The 19,212-nt window shown below is 36.2% G+C and overlaps 1 protein-coding gene across 2 annotated transcripts in view; it reads right to left on the bottom strand.

Moving 5' to 3' along the window:
• Positions 1-19,212, bottom strand: part of LOC128856989 (uncharacterized) — a 165,941-nt gene that overhangs the window by 29,777 nt on the left and 116,952 nt on the right. For both annotated transcript variants that reach the window (XM_054092470.1, XM_054092471.1), the window contains one exon: positions 280-651. In XM_054092470.1, coding sequence (XP_053948445.1) covers positions 280-376 — 97 coding nt within the window. In that variant the 5' untranslated portion in view covers positions 377-651. The remainder of the gene's footprint in view (positions 1-279; positions 652-19,212) is intronic.

Genomic DNA, 19,212 nt, shown 5'->3' with positions numbered 1-19,212 from the left:
CACCATGTCTAGAAAAAACATTGAAGGCTGAAACAGCACATAGTGTGATCGCAGATTTAATTTCTTCATTTATTTCATTTCATTTATTACTTCGCTTTAACTTTTTACTTTAGCTTAAAATAATCACCACTTTTTGCTGAGCTTCTTCCTCTCGTGTTGCATTCAAAAAGATTTATGTATATAAGAAAAATTTGAAATAACTGTGTTGTAATGAAGTACTCAGTACTGCTGAGCTGCATACCTAGCGACTCGTAAAATATTTAATTTTTTTGTACATACTTGAAAACGAGTTAACGCTGCTGATAACGCACATCAACAATAAGACACCGACAGCACTGCGAGTGGTGCCCACACTCATGCCCCTCATGTTCCTCATGCTGGTCTGCAAATTCTACAGATCCTCCAAATTGTAGTTTTTGGCTAACTACCACTTCCTGTTTGCTCGTCTGCTCGATTGGTCGACCACTTCACGCTCTGCTGCTTTTGTGGATGCTCTGACTTATTACTGCGTCTTTTATTATATATCTTCCAAAAAGGGAGGAAAAACTTGATGACTGCTCCTCTACCAGAGTACTACAGTATTCGTCTTCCACACTATCGAAAACCGAAAAACAATATTGCCTGCTTTTAGGCGTTAGAGTGGCGGAAATTCTGCAATGAAAGAAGAGAAACACATTCGTGTAAAATTAGATGCAATGAAATATGAACAGCAACCAAGAAAAATAACAAAGAAAGTAAAATAAAATATTTGAAATGAAAAGATATTATATAAAGTATTAAAACGTATGGGGAAGAGAAAGCGAGCAAACAATTTTGGGCAAATAATACGAAGCTCTTGTCTGCGGTTTTTTGTTTGCCAAATCCTCAGTTTGCTTTGTTGCTGGAGTGAGCATCCAGTTTGATAAATATTTGTTGATGTCGAATGCGGCTAGGTTTCTTTATTTGCCCATATTGGTATGACAATTTGATACGCTTTATTTACGATTGCGGCATTGCGACAGAGCAAATAAGACAAAAAAGGCTGGTCTGACTCGCATTTCGAAATGTCGCTCTTTGCAATTTGTATTAATGCAGCAAATGTCAACTTGGACTTTGTTTGAGTTTCAGTAGGTTTTTTTTGTGTTTTTTTTTTCTTTTTTTTTTCTTTTTTTTTTTGTGAGGATCAAATATAATATAACATATTGTGAGAAAAACGGTAGTACGAAAAATTCGAGTACTAAAACTATGTAATATTCCAGGTCAATGTCTTTTATAACAACTCAAAAATTAAATGAGACTTCTGAATCATATTTTGTTGATTCACTTGCATTTTAATTTCTCTACAAATATTATCAGCTGAGTGTAGGCGAGCCACTCTGTAAACCATTCAAAGTCACAGTTTACCTTTAATTGTTTTGCTGCATTAAAAGTACCAACTTCACATTCTGTGGAATAGAATCACTTAGTGGTTGAATGCCTACTGCACGAATGCCTTGGTAACTTTAACCCACCGAGTACAACAAATAAAATTGCAGTTTGCTGAGTTCCGGGTCTTTTTGGAATAGATGGTAATTAAATTGCTGATGAATTCACAAGGGCGAAATTGGCAGTAGATTTTCATGGTTCCGAACGATACTGTGGTATCCACCGGGCAGAAGCTAAATGCAGAAGCTAAAACAGTTGGGAGAATACTCAAAGAATTACCTATTGGAAAGACAGACAAGAGGCTCAAAAGACCTTTTGCCTACAATAGCATCACATGAGCAAAGTAGGCATAAGGAAAATAGTTTTCCTCAGGCATAAGGAAATTGGTTTTCTGACAGACCACTAAAATTTACATTGGGGCGCAGTGTAAACTCTGCCTGGAAGATAATGAAACCACAGAGCATATCTTGTACTACAGTAATGCCTTAGCAAAGACAAGTCTGCACACCTTTCATCGAGATCAAATGGATCCAAGCGAAATCAAGAAAGTTCCTATTGTTAATATTCTAAAATTTGTCCACAAGGCAGAACATTTACAAAAGAATTTGGCTCGCAACCAATTTTCAATCTGGCAGGGAAAATCAGTTTAAATAGAACCTGAAGTAATACATAATAATATATAAATCTTTTTATTACATTCTTTTTTTATTCTAAATCTTGGAACAAAAACGCTGTAAAATAAGAATTACTCTGTATAACACTCGGCTGGGTATTAGACCAAACCATTTCTTTATCTAAGACTGAGTCGTAAGTAAAAAAGTAATTTCTACGATTTTCGATGCTAGCCTCCGAAATCGAGATACGGGTCATCGAAATTCAAAATTGGGGCTTTAGTAAAAAAGTTATTTAAAATCAATGTGCATAAATAGCAAAAAAGGCAAAAATATACTTCTGATTCGCTTATTCCATCTATTTAATAGGACTATGAATAAGTTCGTGCGGTTTTTTTTCGAAATTTGAAACTTTATTGACGTAAAATGGTTACAAATTTAATATTCAAAATATTGTCCATCGCTTACTACTACTTTTTCCCATCTTTCTGGCAATTCACGGATTCCCTTTGTGAAAAATTCGGTCGGTTTTGCCGCAATCCACGAATCGATCCATTTTTTGACTTCATCGTAATTACGGAAGTGCTGGTCAGCCAGGCCATGTTGCATCGATCGGAAGAGATAGTAATCGGATGGCGCAAGGTCTGGACTATACGGCGGGTGGGGTAGGACATCCCATTTGAGCGTTTCTAAGTATGTTTTGACCACTTGTGCAACATGTGGCCGAGCATTGTCATGTTGCAAAATAACTTTGTCGTGTCTATCGGCGTATTGCGGCCGTTTTTCTCGCAGTGCTCGGCTCAAACGCATCAATTGTCGTCGGTAGACATCCCCCGTAATCGTTTCATTCGGTTTCAGTAGCTCATAATACACAACACCCAGCTGGTCCCACCAGATACACAGCATAACCTTCAGGCCATGAATATTCTGCGCCGACGTCGATGTTGAAGCATGGCCAGGGTATCCATACGTTGCCCGACGTTTTGGATTGTCGTAATGGACCCACGTTTCATCGCCAGTCACAATTCGATGCAAAAAACCCTTTCTTTTGTGCCGTTGAAGCAGTTGTTCGCATGCCATAAAACGGCGTTCAACGTCTCTTGGCTTCAATTCATACGGCACCCAATGGCCTACCTTTCGGATCATTCCCATGGCTTTTAAACGTTTGGAAATGGTTGATTGATCAACTCCCAAAGTTTTTGCAACCTCTTCTTGCGTTTGAGCCGGATCTTGATCGAGCAATTCCTCCAATTTGGTATCCATGAACTTTGGCGGCGCACCCTCGCGTTCTTCGTCTTCCAAGCCAAAATCACCACTTTTAAAGCGTGCAAACCACTTCTGGCACGTTCGCTCAGATAGAGCATGCTCACCATAAACTTCCACCAAGATACGATGACTTTCGGCTGCTTTTTTCTTCATATTAAAATAATGAAGAAGAATTCCCCGCAAAAACACATTATTTGGCACGAAATTCGACATTTTCAAGTGTGGTAAAAATATTGTTGTTTACGCTTCAAATAAAAAACTTATACTGACGTTTGTGCCTTACGACAGTAGCTCTCCAATGAATGTTTGGAAATGTGGATCGATGGAATAATAATCAAGTTACGCCATCTGTTGTAAAACCGAAACGAACTTATTCATAGTCCTATTATAATAAATAACATATCACTTTTGTCGCACCAAAATTTGATTACCGGTGCTATTAAGGGTCAAAATTCAGAAAATTTAAAATCTTTGTATTTTGAACAATTCTTGGCCGATTTCTAAACATTTCTCTTGCTGTAAAGGTTTTCAAACGCTCTTTTGCATCTAAAACATTGAGTCAAGATGGGCCATAAACACGACTTTTAGAGATTGTTCGACCCCAGTACCACCTCTGGAATAAATTTTGAAAGAAAATATTTAGGGTATTTTCAGGAATTTTTTTTACAATAAAAAAATGAAAAATGATATTTAAATTTTCTAGAGTTTTTATTTAACTTCTCTTACATACAAAAATATAAAAAAAAGTTGTTTTTAATTTAAAAAATGGCGCTGAAGTTGGCCCTCCCGAAAAATTGGACGGTGACTGGCCATTTTGGCTCTTCTATTTATTTGAAATACAAAAACCAACAAAATTATTAATCAGTATGACTGCAACTATGTCTCGCTACTAGAATAAAAAAAAAAACTCACAAAATGTCGTGGTTTTGAATTTGACACTCTAAAAACAGTTTTTTTTTTCAGTTTTTTAAGAAAAAAAATACGAAATAATTTAAATAATAATTTGATTCAGGTACGAGCGAAAGCCATTTATGTTTTGAAGAACACATTACAATTTCAGACGATTCGGTTGAATAGCTTCTTCTTTTTTTGACAGGCCGAAAAAAGGCGTTTTGAGATAATTGAGTTTAAAGTTTTGACCATTTAAATGCGACCATTGATGCCGCCGCGTGACGAATCTGACTCTACCTGCTAAAACGCCTGTAGAATCGAAAATACTGGGAATGTCCTTCCAAAAATTTGACAGTATTTTTTCTAAAGCCTGTACTTTTGAAATATGAAAATCTATTTTTTGAAAATTCTAGACCACCGGGACCCCTTAAGCCAAATCGTTCATATTTTTGGAGATATCTCTACCTCAGCCCCACCAATTTGAAAATTAGACTTGAAGATAAACTTATCCTGTGAGTTTGAAATTATTCGGCTGGCGATTTTCCTTCTTACCGGTCGGTCTGCATCCACGAAAAAGCGGATAAATTATTACTAAAAGAAGATGTCAAAATTTCGTTCTCATATTTTTATATTTTGCAAATGCAGCGCAACCATATTTATGGTTGCCTTTCAATTATTCTCTTTTATGTTTTATTTTTTTCTTGAATGAACGAAAAAATGTTTGCCTACTGGAAAATTGATATTCCAAACCAATTAACGGCCGACTGAATAGCAGCTGGACTCATTACGAGTTAAAGTATTAATGTAAACACAAAATAATTAAATAAATATGTAAATTCTCTCTACAAAAAATTACGTAATACAATTTCTAGCAGTGGACATTTATGAAATAGTGGCCGCTGTAGTAGGCTGGGTATGCGCGTCACTACCATCCGATTGTGTCTGCAAAAAGAAGAGCACAATTGAGCCAGATGTATTTGAGTGGTAGATTGTGGAAATGTGAGTGTGAATAACGGGGTGTGATACAATATTTAAGTGCAGTGGAATTATACTTTCAAAATTATCTCTGTTAACACTTTATGTACGGGAAGCCTATTAGGCTTTTCAGTTGAAGTTATTTTATAGAGGCATCACATGCATAAAAGTGCATCCGCATTAGCCATAATTTTACTGCGAGTGAGTATTGATACAGGGATACGTCCATGTACTTAAAGTTTTGAGAAGGAATCTCGGAACTCAGCATCGATGTTTGGTTCGGCCTGTCATAAACAGGAAACTAAACTATGAGGCGCCTTTAATATCCTACCAGCTGAGTGCGGTAGAGCTATAAAATAATTAAACCATAGCATTGGTATGATAGGATAAAGATGCCGCGATGATGAGTGGCCGAACGAAATGTTTTAGTTAGATTATGAAATGTAGAAAATGCATCCTAATTACCTGTTGAGTAATATATAGGAAACGATAGGGTATAAACGTATTGTTAGTGCAATAGTGTCCAAGTGGATCTCGTGAAAAAAAGTAGTTATTGAAAAGACTCGTTATCTCATTTTATAATATTATAGGTTGTGTTTTACGGTGCATTTACGTACTTTCAAATTGAAATCCTTTAAAATGGATTTAACTAGCAAAAACGAAGTAGTATTTGTTGATTTTTGGTCTGAATGTTCTACGAGCAATGATTTTAGTGATGATAGCGATAATAGCGATATTATAAGTTATCAAAAGCATTCTAGATTGTTACTACAATACAGCGATTCAAAAGATGAAGTTACTGTGACATGTGATAATTGTTCGTCAACGAATGATAAACCAATTACTTTGGATTCTTTTGAGGGAAACTCCGGGATAAAATGTATGCCAAATTCACAAGAATGCGTAGCATATGCTATAGAGTTGTTTATTGGAGAAGATTTACTTGAGTATATATAGTTAGTTACACAGTAGTTAGCCAATCAAACATATATCATGCTCAAATAGAGAAAATATTGAAAATATCATCAAAGACAAGAAAGTGAACGAACATTACAGTACCAGAAATACAAAAATCTAGGCTTAATTCTTATAATGGGCACAAAGAACGACTTAAAGCTTATTGCTCAACTGATCCATTTATCGAAATACCAATCTTTTCAAAAGTTATGAGCAGAGACAAATTTATGCAAATATGGCAATGAACTTTAATGATCGCAAAACCGGTCCGGTTTAGGTGCAATCTGCTATCCAATTTGCCCGTACATACAGTGTTATTAAATATCATACCTATTTGTGGTATACATAGGTACGTAGGTAGATGAAACGGTTGAAGTACCACTCTTACACTCTCCAAGTAGCACTCAAGAGCCGCTTTGATACCATTTTGAGACCTCCATAGGCAGATATCTGCAGCCAGCCAGAGCTGTTGATGTAATGGAAAAGGTTGATGGGATTTAGGTTGGAGCTTTGCCAAACGCTATCGTAGAAGGTGGCATCCAGTGATTCTAATTGTCTAGCTGCCAAACTTGACATTTATAGAGAAAGCGGTTAGTAGTCTTAATCCCTGGCCGTGGTGACCGGTTCTGCCGTGTGCCGATCGTCCAGTGACCGGTAAGCATAACCTCGGGTTTGTAAACCTGCTTTAGCTTCAGGAGAACACAAAACAAAAGGAAACAAAAAAGGTAAAAAACATCAATGAAATTAAACTGTTTGAACACATACAAATTTTTGACTAGTATACGTCCGCCAATTTATTTATTTATTTTCAAATTTCGATGTCATTTTGAACTTTTTAAGCTTGCTTAAAGTTATCATTTAACGCGACGGAAAATTATTGTTAATTATTTAAAATTGATAATCTGGTACATGCCGTCAATGCAATTTGGCATATAAATATAAATGAAAATGAAAAAATAAATGCTTTGTTGCGTTATAAAATTTTATTACTAAAGCGTGGAAATAATCGATGCGTGAGAGCTTAAGCCAAATACATAACCAATAATACAATTAAATTTCCGAAAAATAAAGTAATAAAATTCAATGAAATCCCTATCCAAAAAACACAATCATCGACACATGTACACTTATATTTTGTATATAAATATATATATAGGGTTGTTCAATAGGTGCGCTTCAACTTTTTCCGATAGGGAGGGCGAACGACGCAATATTTTTTATTTTTCGCTTGTCATTTGTAAACTTCATTAGTATACATTTCATCATGGAACGCTACACACTTGAGCAACGATTGCAAATCGTGCAAATTTTTTATGAAAATAATCGTTCTGTTGCTGCTACTTTAAGAGCATTACGGCCATTTTACGGTCCATTTAACAAGCCGTCCCGTTTTGGGGTTATGTGAAGTCATTGGTCTACAGTAACAAGCCGGCGACGATTTGTGAGCTCAGAGCCAATATAGAACGCGAAATTGCTGGAATTTCGGCCGATTTATGCAAAAGAGTGGTCGAAAATTGGGTTCAACGATTGGACTTCGTAAAACGTGCACGCGGTGGTCATGCAAAAGAAATCGAATTTCATACTTAAATGTATATGTTCAAACTCGATAATAAAAAAAAAATTAGTTAAAAAAGTCAAACCGTTTGTGTTTTATTCAAAAAAGTTCAAAAGTTGAAGCGCTCTTACTGAAAAACCCTATATGAGCATTTATGTATGTTGCGCTTAAGCACAGGGCAAATACATTCAGTTTTTGTTAGTTGATAAATGACTTTTCGCGCTAATAGCCTTTGAGTAGTTGGCATTTTGCAGCATTAGCTAAAAAACTGGCCTAATAGCACTTAATGCAGGGCATTGAAGTAAATTGCTTGTTGCTATTACTAATTATGCGTGGAAATAGCAGCACTAAGATTTATTTAATATGATAATTATAATCGGCAGGAAAACGTCACGCACAATTACTGAATATTCGAAAATAACCATGCACGGGAATTATAGGTAGAAGAAAATCAGTTCTTTTCTGATATGATTAATATTCCAACGAGATTCCAATTAACGAAGAGCATCTCTGAAGTGATAATCGGGAAGGGCTGCAAAATACGATTCCCCAATGCTTCATGACCTCATCATTTCCCTCGAAAACGCTTTCCACGCATGCATTTTTCTAGGTCTGGAAACAGATGAAAGGCACTAGGGGCCAAATCTGATGAATATGGTGGATGATGCTCCAACAATTCGAACTTTAAGGGGGAAAGCTGGTCTAGAGCGCAAAAAATGGGCATATTTTATGAATTTATTTTGACTCAACAAAGGAATCAATCGAAAATCTGTGAAATAGGTTTAATAATATAGCTTTCATGGTACAAATACAAAATTTTTCGTCTGAATTAATTTCAAAATGGCCGCTGTCCAGCAGTTCTCCTAAGGCGCCTTTTTTTCTAGTGGGTCCATTGCCGAAGACGTAAACTCCTTAATTTTTGTCCTGGATCAAAAAATAAAATTTTTTTAGTTTCTATATAACAACAGAAAGAGACGTACGTAGGATTTTTTCGATATTTTGTTTTTTCGCGAAATGGTGCACGTTTGAACAAAAAGTTACAATTTTCACTATAAAGAACGACATAAAATTGTTGATTAAAAAAAAAAGCTATGTAATATAAATAAAAAATCCTGCGTACGTCTCCGGAGAAAGGTATTTCGAATGTATTGTCAAAATTTCGTAAGAATCGGTAAAGATTTGTTCGAGTTATGTCTTCGGCCAGTTTAAAAAAAGTGATTTCGAGAAAAACGCGTTTAAAGTTGTAAGTAGCGTTCGGGGCATACCTGCGAGGCACTGCCGTCGAATGAAAAATTTGGGCATTTAGACATTTTTGCTGGCATCCCTCATTTGGTATATTATTTCTAAGACCCTAAAGCACCTTTTAAGACAAACAAAATTTTTTCGATTTTTTCAAAATTCTAGACCAGCTTCCCCCCTTAATTCATGGATTTTAGCCATTGTCAATATGTTCTTGTTACATGGTGCATTGTGTCCTGATGTAAAAGAATTTGCAAACTGGGTCTTTTTCACAATTTTTTTTCTTCAGCTGGTCTAAAAAATATCGATAATATTCAGAATTTATTATTTTGGCAGTTTGCAAGTAATCCACAAAAAAAATTCCTTTAACATCCCAAAGAACTGATGCTAACACCCTCTTGGCCGATTTTTGGATACGAACTCGTTTCGGAGCCAACGAACCAGGTTCACACCACTCCAGAGCCTCTTGTTTTGATTTAGAATCATGGTGATAGACCCCAGTCCCATTCGTTGTTATGAATCGACGCACAAAATCCACTTTATCCTTTCAAAGATACTCTAAATGTTGCTGAGAAAGTCGCCTTCGAATGTGTTGTGTTCCATAGTTAGCGAGCGCGGCACTCATTGTGTTCACCGCTTTCTGAAACGCAATAGTTCAGTTAAATGAGATGTGAGTTCAGCCACTCGACGATTTCCTATATTTTTTCTATGCTGTTGTTGCGGTTTTTGGACGTCCATGATATGGACCGTCTTCAAGGCTTGTATGACTACGTTTAAATTCAGCAACCCATCTTTCTAATGTAGTAAGTAACTGATAGCGAAAATCCTTACGCACTTTCAACATTCGTTCAAAATTTCCTTTGCATTTAAACCTTCCAAAAATAAAAATTCAATTAATGCACGATACTTAATTTGTTCCATTGTAGAAAATACTGTGACACGACGGTACTAAATGGCTTGTAAAGCCATATTTCACCCCAAGTTCAAGTTCATATGAAGAGTGTACCAATATAACAAAAAAAAATTTAGACTCGTAGCCCTATCTTATCGAACCGCAAAACTTATTGAACAACCTAATGCAATACATACATATAAGTTCACCAAAACATCATGAAGTCTCAGTTTGCTTACACGACGCCAGATCACATTTGGTCGGCTACTATACTATACTATGTTTGATGCACAATTTACACTCTCTTTCTCTAACCAATGGTACTGATGTAATATTTTTTGGTCAATTATTTTTCTAGTCTTCTCCAGGCTTACTTATCATTGATTAGAAAATAACATTCATGAATATTTTTGCTTTTTATATAATGCGCTTATTTTTTTATTAGTAAACAGAACGTGACGTGATAGTTTGATATGGGGCTTGGAGTGGAACATTTTTTCGGAAAATGTAGGCGAAAATTTAGTATATAAACTTAGATAATCTTTGTTCCAACGGCACCTGTCCAATAGTGCAAGAGACAATCCTCAAAATGAGCCCCAGAATCTATAACACAGTTTCCAATCGCCTGAGTGATATCAATTGACCGCTTTGGTAGTGCGTTTTACCTCGCTAGACTTTTTTGTTTTAATGCCGTTCAATATCTGTTATACAAATAAGCCCAAAATTATCGAAACACTTAAGGAGGTTTTAGATAAATGCATAATATTTAAGGAATATTTTTGTTTAAATTTCAAGTCGATCGGGGCAAAAGTGACGAAGTTATGAGTATCCTAGCAGTTTTTTTAGCTTTTAGGTGGTAGGAAAGATTTAAAAGTCCTTCCATGTGTACCTCGAAAAACATGTCCTTTAACAAATGCATTTTGATTTTATTCATTTCATATTTTCTGTTGCGAGTTGTGATGTATACCGTCTAGTCGCCTGATACTTGCGATTCGCAATGAACAAAGTTCCAGATTTGTCAAAATACTGCTTTCAGGACAGCCACGCGATGTCTTCTGATGTCTCGCTGGCAGTACCATCACAACGAGTCTTCCTTTCTCTCTGTCAAGGAGCTCCGCAAAACGGTTCAAACACAACTGCCACTACTGGACCGAACAGACATGAAACGCCATTCGTCGGGAGACTCTCACAAACTTTCTAAACTCCCGACTTCCGAATGCCGTTATCGGAGTTGAGCCACCATCCATTGCAGACGAACAGCTTCAGTTGCCTCCTGAGCCCCGCGTAACTTTGGCTTAATTTTGGTTGGTTATAAATCTAAAGGGGTTTCCAATAAGAGGTGTTATTTTGATATTCAAAGAAAAATGATAAATGGTCGGATGTTTATTTCATTATAAAGAGGAAGGTATGCCATTAATAGTGGAAAATACCATCAGGCAAATGACCACCATGACCACGCTTACAGGACAATATCCATTTCATGAAATTTTCCATAACCTATTGTAATTGCAAAGTGGCTGCCCTGTGTCCTCGATAGCCTCACGAATTCTCTCTTTGAGGTCTTCAATCGATCCTAGGCTGTTGGCGTATACCTTCTCTTTCACGTGCCCCAAAGAAAAAAGTCACAAGGTGTTAAATCACAAGATCTCGGTGGCCAATTGTGATCACTTCTTCGAGAGATATCACGGTCCGAAAGCTTTTCCAGTAAAAGATCAATGGATTCGTTACTTGTGTGGCACGTAGCACCGTCTTGTTAAAAATAAACGTTGTCCAGATCAATACCATCCAATTACGGCCATAAAAAATCGTTAATCATCAATTCAAAATAACACCTGTTATTGGAAAACCCTTTATATTCAAAATATGTCCGGCATGTGAAGATATACCGCACCTATTTACATGCCCTCTTAAACCCACTCACCTAACACCCCTCTCCCTTTGGACCCAACCTATGGAAGCAGTATTTTCCTGGGCCTATCGTTAGGTGAGTTAAACCATGACGATCGGTGACTACACCGCACTGGCAGGGCCTAGTGAACTGCTACAAAAACAACAACAACAACTTCTTCCGAATCACCTCCAGTGCATGCCTTCCTAGTTAAATAAGAATCATACAAAAATAATAAACGATTCTGGCTGCACCCTGACAAGCATAGCGCATAGCAAGCGAATATTTTCGGAGAAATTTTCATTTAACTTTGAAAATGCCAATTCAAATAAGTGCGCTATTTTTTATATGTATATGTGTATGTATATACAAGCATTCTTTCTCTCCCAATCATTCATACCACCCATAACATCCATAACATCCATAACATCAGCAACACGTACCCAAATTAATTGTTCCGAACGCGCTTCACTGTCCGCTTCTCGCTTCTACGACATGACGTCGCCACTCAACTGCAATGCTGCAGTGAAAATTTTCGTAATCAAGTAAAAGTCATTGTAGAAAAACTTTGCTAAGATAAATAACCCAGAGTGAAGACAAATTTTTAGGTTATCAAAGTGCAGCAAGAATTGGCAACTACATAGAAATGCAGCTGGAATAATTGAGAAAGTTAACGGAAAAGGTGTGAGGCGTATCAAACGGTAAAATACCCCATTATTCCGAGCTATTGCAAGACATTCGTCATTGTGGAGTAGTTGCCGGGCGCCGCTCATAATCACTTTTACTTCCTTTGTCATTTTTCGCTTGAATGGGAGGAGAAATTTTCGTGATTGAGCGCGAAAGGTGAATAAGAAAAAGCAAAAAAGCGTCGCAAAGCTTTTAATTAAACTGAAAAGTTGTCAGTGATTTTTTATACTCCACTGACGAATAGCGATTAAATTTTTTTCTGCTGCCCACTTCAAAAACATGAGCTGCCTTATAAAATATGATAAGCTCTATAAGTCTAAGGAAATGAAAAATTTATATTTTGATAGAAAGTTACGAATATCGTCAACACCACATTTAAGCTAAAATATTTTCCAATATATTGGAAAACAGCGGAAGTCGTTATGTTCAATAAGCCAGGTAGAGATACTCACGATGTAACATCATACACTCCTATCTCGCTTCTTCCAATACTATCGAAAATGGTGGAAAAATTGTTAATCAAAAGGATCAACATAATAATAGAAAACAAGAAAATTGTACCGACGCACCAATTTGGATTCCGCACGAAGCATTCGACTATCGATCAAGTACATAGGATAGTGCGAATAATAGTAAATGCTTTTGAAGAAAGAAAAACCTCCTCTGCGGTATTCCTTGATAGATCCAAGGCGTTCGACAATGTATGCCACTATGGGCTACAGAATAAAATAAATGCGTTGCTACCCAAGCAGTACTTCACCATCCTACATTCGTATTTATCCGACCGTTACTTCAGAGTAAAACAAGAAGATTCATATTCATGTCTCAAACCAATCAAAGCAGGGGTTCCCCAGGGAAGCGTACTTAACCCTTTATTGTACTTGCTCTTTATATGCGATCTGCCATGCAATTCAAACTGCGTAACAGCTACTTTTGCCGACGATACAGCTATTCTTTCGATAGGAAACACGGAAAACACATCGACATCACAATTACAATTAGCTATAAATGAAATATATTATATGACTGAACCAATAAATGGCATATTAAATTAAATGAAAGCAAGTCTGTCCATATAAATTTCACCCAAAACAAAATCAAATATGTTCCAATATATTTAAATGGTAGACAGGTTCCATACTCAAATACTGCAAAGTATCTGGGCATGACTCTAGACGCCAAGCTAAGATGGAACGACCATGTAAAGAAAAAGAAAGAAGAAATGGAATTAAAATACAGAAATATGTATCGGCTTATGGGAAAGGAATCAGCACTATCCACCAATAATAAAATGATTGTATACAAACAAATTCTGAAGCCTGTATGGTCCTACGGCGCACAGTTATGGGGCTGCTCCAGCCAAAGTAACATTCAATCTATACAAAGGCTCCAAAACAAAATTATTAAATGTGCAGTCGGTGCTCCATGGTATATCCGTAGCTCCGATCTTGAACGCGACCTATATATTGACTCGGTGGCAGACACAATAAAAAAGATGGCAAAAGCCCATGATGAAAGGTTAAAAAACCACGTCGATACGGAGGCCACTATTCTCGCTAATCCAGCTAATTGGAGAAGAAGACTGAAACGCAGAAAGCCCAAAGACTTAATGTACTAACCACACCTTAGCGTTAATTGTTGTATATACCTTATTTTTTAAAGTCTAAACAAATTGCTCGTTAGTTAATAAAATTTGTCTTTGTAACTAGTCGCAATTAAAAAAAAAAAAAAATTGATTGTTCACAGATCTCTAGTCAAGTTGTTGCGTATTAAAACTTATTTTTAATGTATACAATAGACTTTTAATAAAAATTTTATATATATATATTTTTCCTTAAATATAAACATTATTTTTGCTTCTACTTTCCTTAGCTACTGTTGGCATGTTTCTTATAACTCATGACATTTCTGCCGTCTGTATTCAAGAATACTGTATTTTCAGCAAAGGATCATAACAAAATAGACTAAACATATTTCCCCCTCCATTTGTAGAAAAATTCTTACATTACCACTTAGTTTTGGGTTGCTTTTTGGCAACAGCAAAGTTCGTATGTTACTGCCCACAGCGCTTGTATGCGTTGCCAACTTTGTTAAATTCCAACGAGACGTTGGAAACAAAGACAAAAACTGCAAATGTCTAAACAAGTTTCTTCTCGCTTACATTCATACAAATATCGCTCCAATGCAAAAGACCTGAAGCCGAAGTGACATTTAAGTGAAATTGTAGAAGAGTTTGCATCCGCTTCCTGTCAGTAGCAGCCACATCAGTGGCAGTGTGCGCAAATAAGCCAAATAAGAAAATTGCCAAAAGCCTAGCAGCAACTTCGGGGTATTTTAAATAAACCAGCAGCTGTTGTCAAAAAATTTGTTCTAAGTGAGGAAACTACAACGGCGCGGCACTTACCATACTTAGTTGTGAGGTATAAAACACGGATTTGAGGGAGAAGATGAATCGTTCGCTTAGGTAATTGTACCTCATATTTATATGAATGTATTTATATGTACATACATATGTACGTTATTATTAATAATATTGTTTACATCTTTGTTATATAATAATTAAAATTATAGCAAAATATAGAGAAGCCTTAACTGTAATGGCTGTCGGCTGAAGATGTAGGTATGTATGTACTCGTACAAGAAAAAAAAATATTTCTAAACTTCCCGCTTTTTTCGAAAATGGAATTCATGAACGTGTGTGTCCTGATGAAGTACGGAAAAATATTTCAATACTGGCAACAAATGAAAGGACTTTCAGATAGCTTTAATATAGGAATTTTCAATAGCGTTGCCAACTATCTAAAAATTAAAATGTCACAAGAGCATTTTGACACTGGCTGAAATCCATGAATTAAAGTTCGACTTGTTGAAGCATCCACCGTATTTACCGAATTTGGTCCCTAGGGACTTCTAACTGCTTCCGGACCTAACAAATCCATGCGTAGAAAGCGTTTTTCTTCAAATGATGAGGTCATAACAGCTGTGGAAGCATATTTTGCAGCCCTTTCAGTTCTCACTTGAGTGATGAAATTTATTAGTTGGAATCTCATTGAAACAATTGTATTGATGTTCAGGAAGACTATGCTGGATAATAAAGGAAACATTCCAACCTGGTTCTTCGAGTGATTTTTCTTATCGAATCGTTAAATTAATTAAACTACCTAGTATATGGCATGCATGTAGTTTGAGACATTACAAATGACTACTAATAATTTAAACCGTTCCTTCATACCTTCATTCCCCACACAGCGGCAGCTTTAAATTTTAGCTGTCATGTCATAGACTAAATCAATCGAAAATGTAGTTTATGGTTACTTTAAGTCTTATCTATCAGTAGCTTCTTTATTTTGTACCTCTAGTGAGTAAGGTTCTGTAACCATAGGTTAGGTTAGGTTTGGCAGCCGCATCGCGCATAGAGACAACGCTGCCACTTAGATCGCGAAATGGGTCCGTTGTGAGCCGCGGGGGCTGGGCTACATTTCCCTTTCCATATTGAACCATCCTGAGCTTTTGACAAAGCGTAAGAGGTTGTTGATACCTAAAGTGTATAGATTATCTATATTCGTTAAGAAGTAGGAGCTAAATATCGGTTCCTGCTTCTGGCTAGAGCTGGGCATGTGCAAAAAAGGTGTTGAATTGTTATTTAATGTCCTGTGAGGGCCCCTACTAAGGTCCTAATTTCAAGTCTACTCAAATATAATACTCTTGGACCATGTTTGTCTAGCAATTTCACAGGTATTGACGCTAATCAATCTTTGATTTCCAGAACTGATTAGTGCGTCCTTGATAAGTTCCGTGGCATGTCTCTGTGGCCCGGAACCCAGCATAGGATGATACGATATTGTTTGGCCATCTTATTAAGAGATTGACGACACTTCTTGATGTTATTTGATGCATCCAGGGCCCGTAGGGTAGCTTGGCTGTCTGATAGAATGTAGATATCTGTTGATGATATTCTGTTTATTTCTAACCATTTTAAGGTTTCATGAATAGCGTTTATTTCCGTTTGAAAAATACTACAGTGATCTGGTAGTTTAAAGGACACATTGATAAAAAGTTCTTTGCAATATAACTCTGATCCTACATCGGTGTCCATTTTAGATCCGTCCGTGTAGATCTTGACGGGTGTGTTGGGTATTGGATCTTCTTCAAGCCATTCCAGTCTCGAAGGATTTTCATTAGGTAATTCTTTTCGTAGCAGAGAATGGGAGGGTGATAGTCCGGGTGTATCCATATAGCAGTCTAAGATGGTTGAATGTCCATGTGTGACTCTGAGCCTTAAAGCGGAACAGGCCGCTGAGTATTTGTAGAAGAGATCTAGGGGTGGCAGATGTAGCATGATGTCCAAGGCCATGGATGGCGTGGTTTTCATGACGCCACATATATTTAATAAACCACAGATTTAATAAAATTTAATAAAATAAAATGAGAAATGGTTTTAGTGACAGAATTTTCAATAAATAAATATTGTATATTTTCATTTTTATTAGGCCATGCGTGAACGCTATTCGCTATATTTCGTAGGTAGGTACAAAAAATTAAACAAAAAATGCTTATTTTTATACAAACCATTCTCTAGAAAATGAAAGTTACTTTCTTAGTTTTATGAGTCGCTATTTTTCGGCTTCAAATAAAATTAAAATGCAATAAATTGAACACAGGTGGCAAAGCGAACGCCAAAGCTTCACATTTCAATGCACTCAATAAACGTTTCTTCCAAATAAATCAAAAGAACATTAACAGCCACATTTCTATATCATATTAAAGAGTATATGTATATATATATATTATATATATATACATATATTATATAATGGGCATAAAACTGAATGAAATTTTCATATGAGCCTTACATGCATACTTATTTATAGGTTTGGAATTTGGTCACCTACTGCAATGCTATTGAGGACTCGAGCTTAGTAGTTGCTCGTAGTTGGCTGCACATGCAACTATTTTATTTCACATTTGCCCAGAATTTACGACATTTACTGTACAAATCAATGTTTACATGAACATGTGTCTGAATGTATGTAAGATGTCTGCATGTGCATTGGTGTTTAACAACTACATACACGCGTACATTTACTAGACCGGCTTACTGCTCATTTATCCCAGGCTAAGAATTTTCCTGATTTCATGCGGGTGTACCTTAGTGAATATATTGGAAGCAATTAAACACGAAAGAATGCTCAGCATGCATCATTGACACAAATTCCTAGATATTTGTAGATATGCACCTAAATAGGGAGGTACCGATTTCAAAATCAAATAGGATTTTGGTGTATTCAGTAAGAGCGAGCATGAAGTATGCGGAAAAGAGAGGAGTAACATGCAGTAGAAGAAAATTTGCCACATTTTCTGAAGGTGTTCATGCTGAAGTGCCTATAATGCCTGTACGTGCTTTTCCATGTATGTTTACATATATACTTAAATAAATATGTACACTTCGTTGCAAAATTATATGACCACCACGGATTGGTAAGTTTTCAGTATTTATTTCGTTATTTTTTTTTTTTTTTACATTACACAGGGCAACAAAAAAAAAAAATCTGCGGCAATAATTTTGTTAATGGTTTTCATTAGCACTTGTATTATATATATTGAGTATGAAATTACATTTTTTGAATTGACTCTGGTTCTTGAGATAAACGCAAAATTAAAAATTACTAAAAAAATTTAAATTGCCCAACTACAGTTGCACTAATTTGATTAAACCTAACTACGGTTTCGTTATCTGTTTGCATATTTAGGTACAACACTTTCACTTATTTGCTGTTAGACTCAGAAATTATCAGTTAGTGGCATTTTTCAGTTTTAAAGAAATTGTTGTCTCGAAAATATGAGTTCGTCACGAAAACCTTGTGTTAACGATTGCAACAGTTTTTGTTATATATGTGGCAAATTTTGTTCGCAAAAGCAAAGAAAACAGATCACAGAGTTTGTGAAAACAACGCACCAAGCATACTTTTGGATAAAGTATGTACAAAGGAATAAATATTGGGTGCCCAATATTGTGTATAAGTCTTGTGTAGAATCTTTGCGATACTGGAGCCAAGGAGGACGTAAAGGGCTTCAATTCGGAGTACCGATGATGTGGAATGAGCCAACGAATCATTTTAACAACTGTTATTTCTGTGCAGTAAAAGTAAAAGGTACAAACCGTTTTAAGAAACGGAATTGGGTTTATCCTACAATAATATTAAATCAGTTAGACCCCCAGTATTGCACAGTGACAATTTACCAATTCCTGTGTTTACAGGACCATCTTCTGCTAACTGTAATGACATTGAAATGTTAGAGAATTCTGACAGTCAAGCAAGCAGCAGTGAAAGCGAGTTCGATGAAAGTAGTTGTATGAAACAAGGATTTTCGCAAGCAGAGCTTAGCGACTTGGTTCGTGATTTAAATTTATCAAAAAAATCTGCCGAAATTCTTGCTTCACGACTAAAAGAAAAACAATGCCTTCAACCTGGCGTTACCATCACATTCTTTAGGACAAGAGAGCAAGAACTTCTTCCTTTCTTTCAAGAAGAATACAAGCTTGTATTTTGTAACAATGTTTCTGGTCTGTTAAATTGTATGGGGCATCCTGAATATAATCCTGAACATTGGAGACTTTTTATAGATAGCTCAAAAAGAAGTCTGAAATGTGTATTGCTGCACAATGGAAATAAATTTGCTTCGGTTCCAATTGGTCATTTAACGAAACTAAAAGAAGAATACCAAAATATTAAAATTGTTTTAGAAAAGATTTCATACGCACAACATCAATGGTCAGTATGTGTGGACTTAAAGATGGTATTAGGTCAGAAAGGTGGATATACTAAATACCCCTGTTTCATATGTC

The sequence above is a fragment of the Anastrepha ludens genome, chromosome 3 (genome assembly GCF_028408465.1).
Source record: "Anastrepha ludens isolate Willacy chromosome 3, idAnaLude1.1, whole genome shotgun sequence".
Taxonomy (NCBI): Eukaryota; Metazoa; Arthropoda; class Insecta; order Diptera; family Tephritidae; genus Anastrepha; species Anastrepha ludens.
Note: the sequence above shows the minus strand (reverse complement) of the source record. Positions and strands in the feature narration are given on the sequence as shown.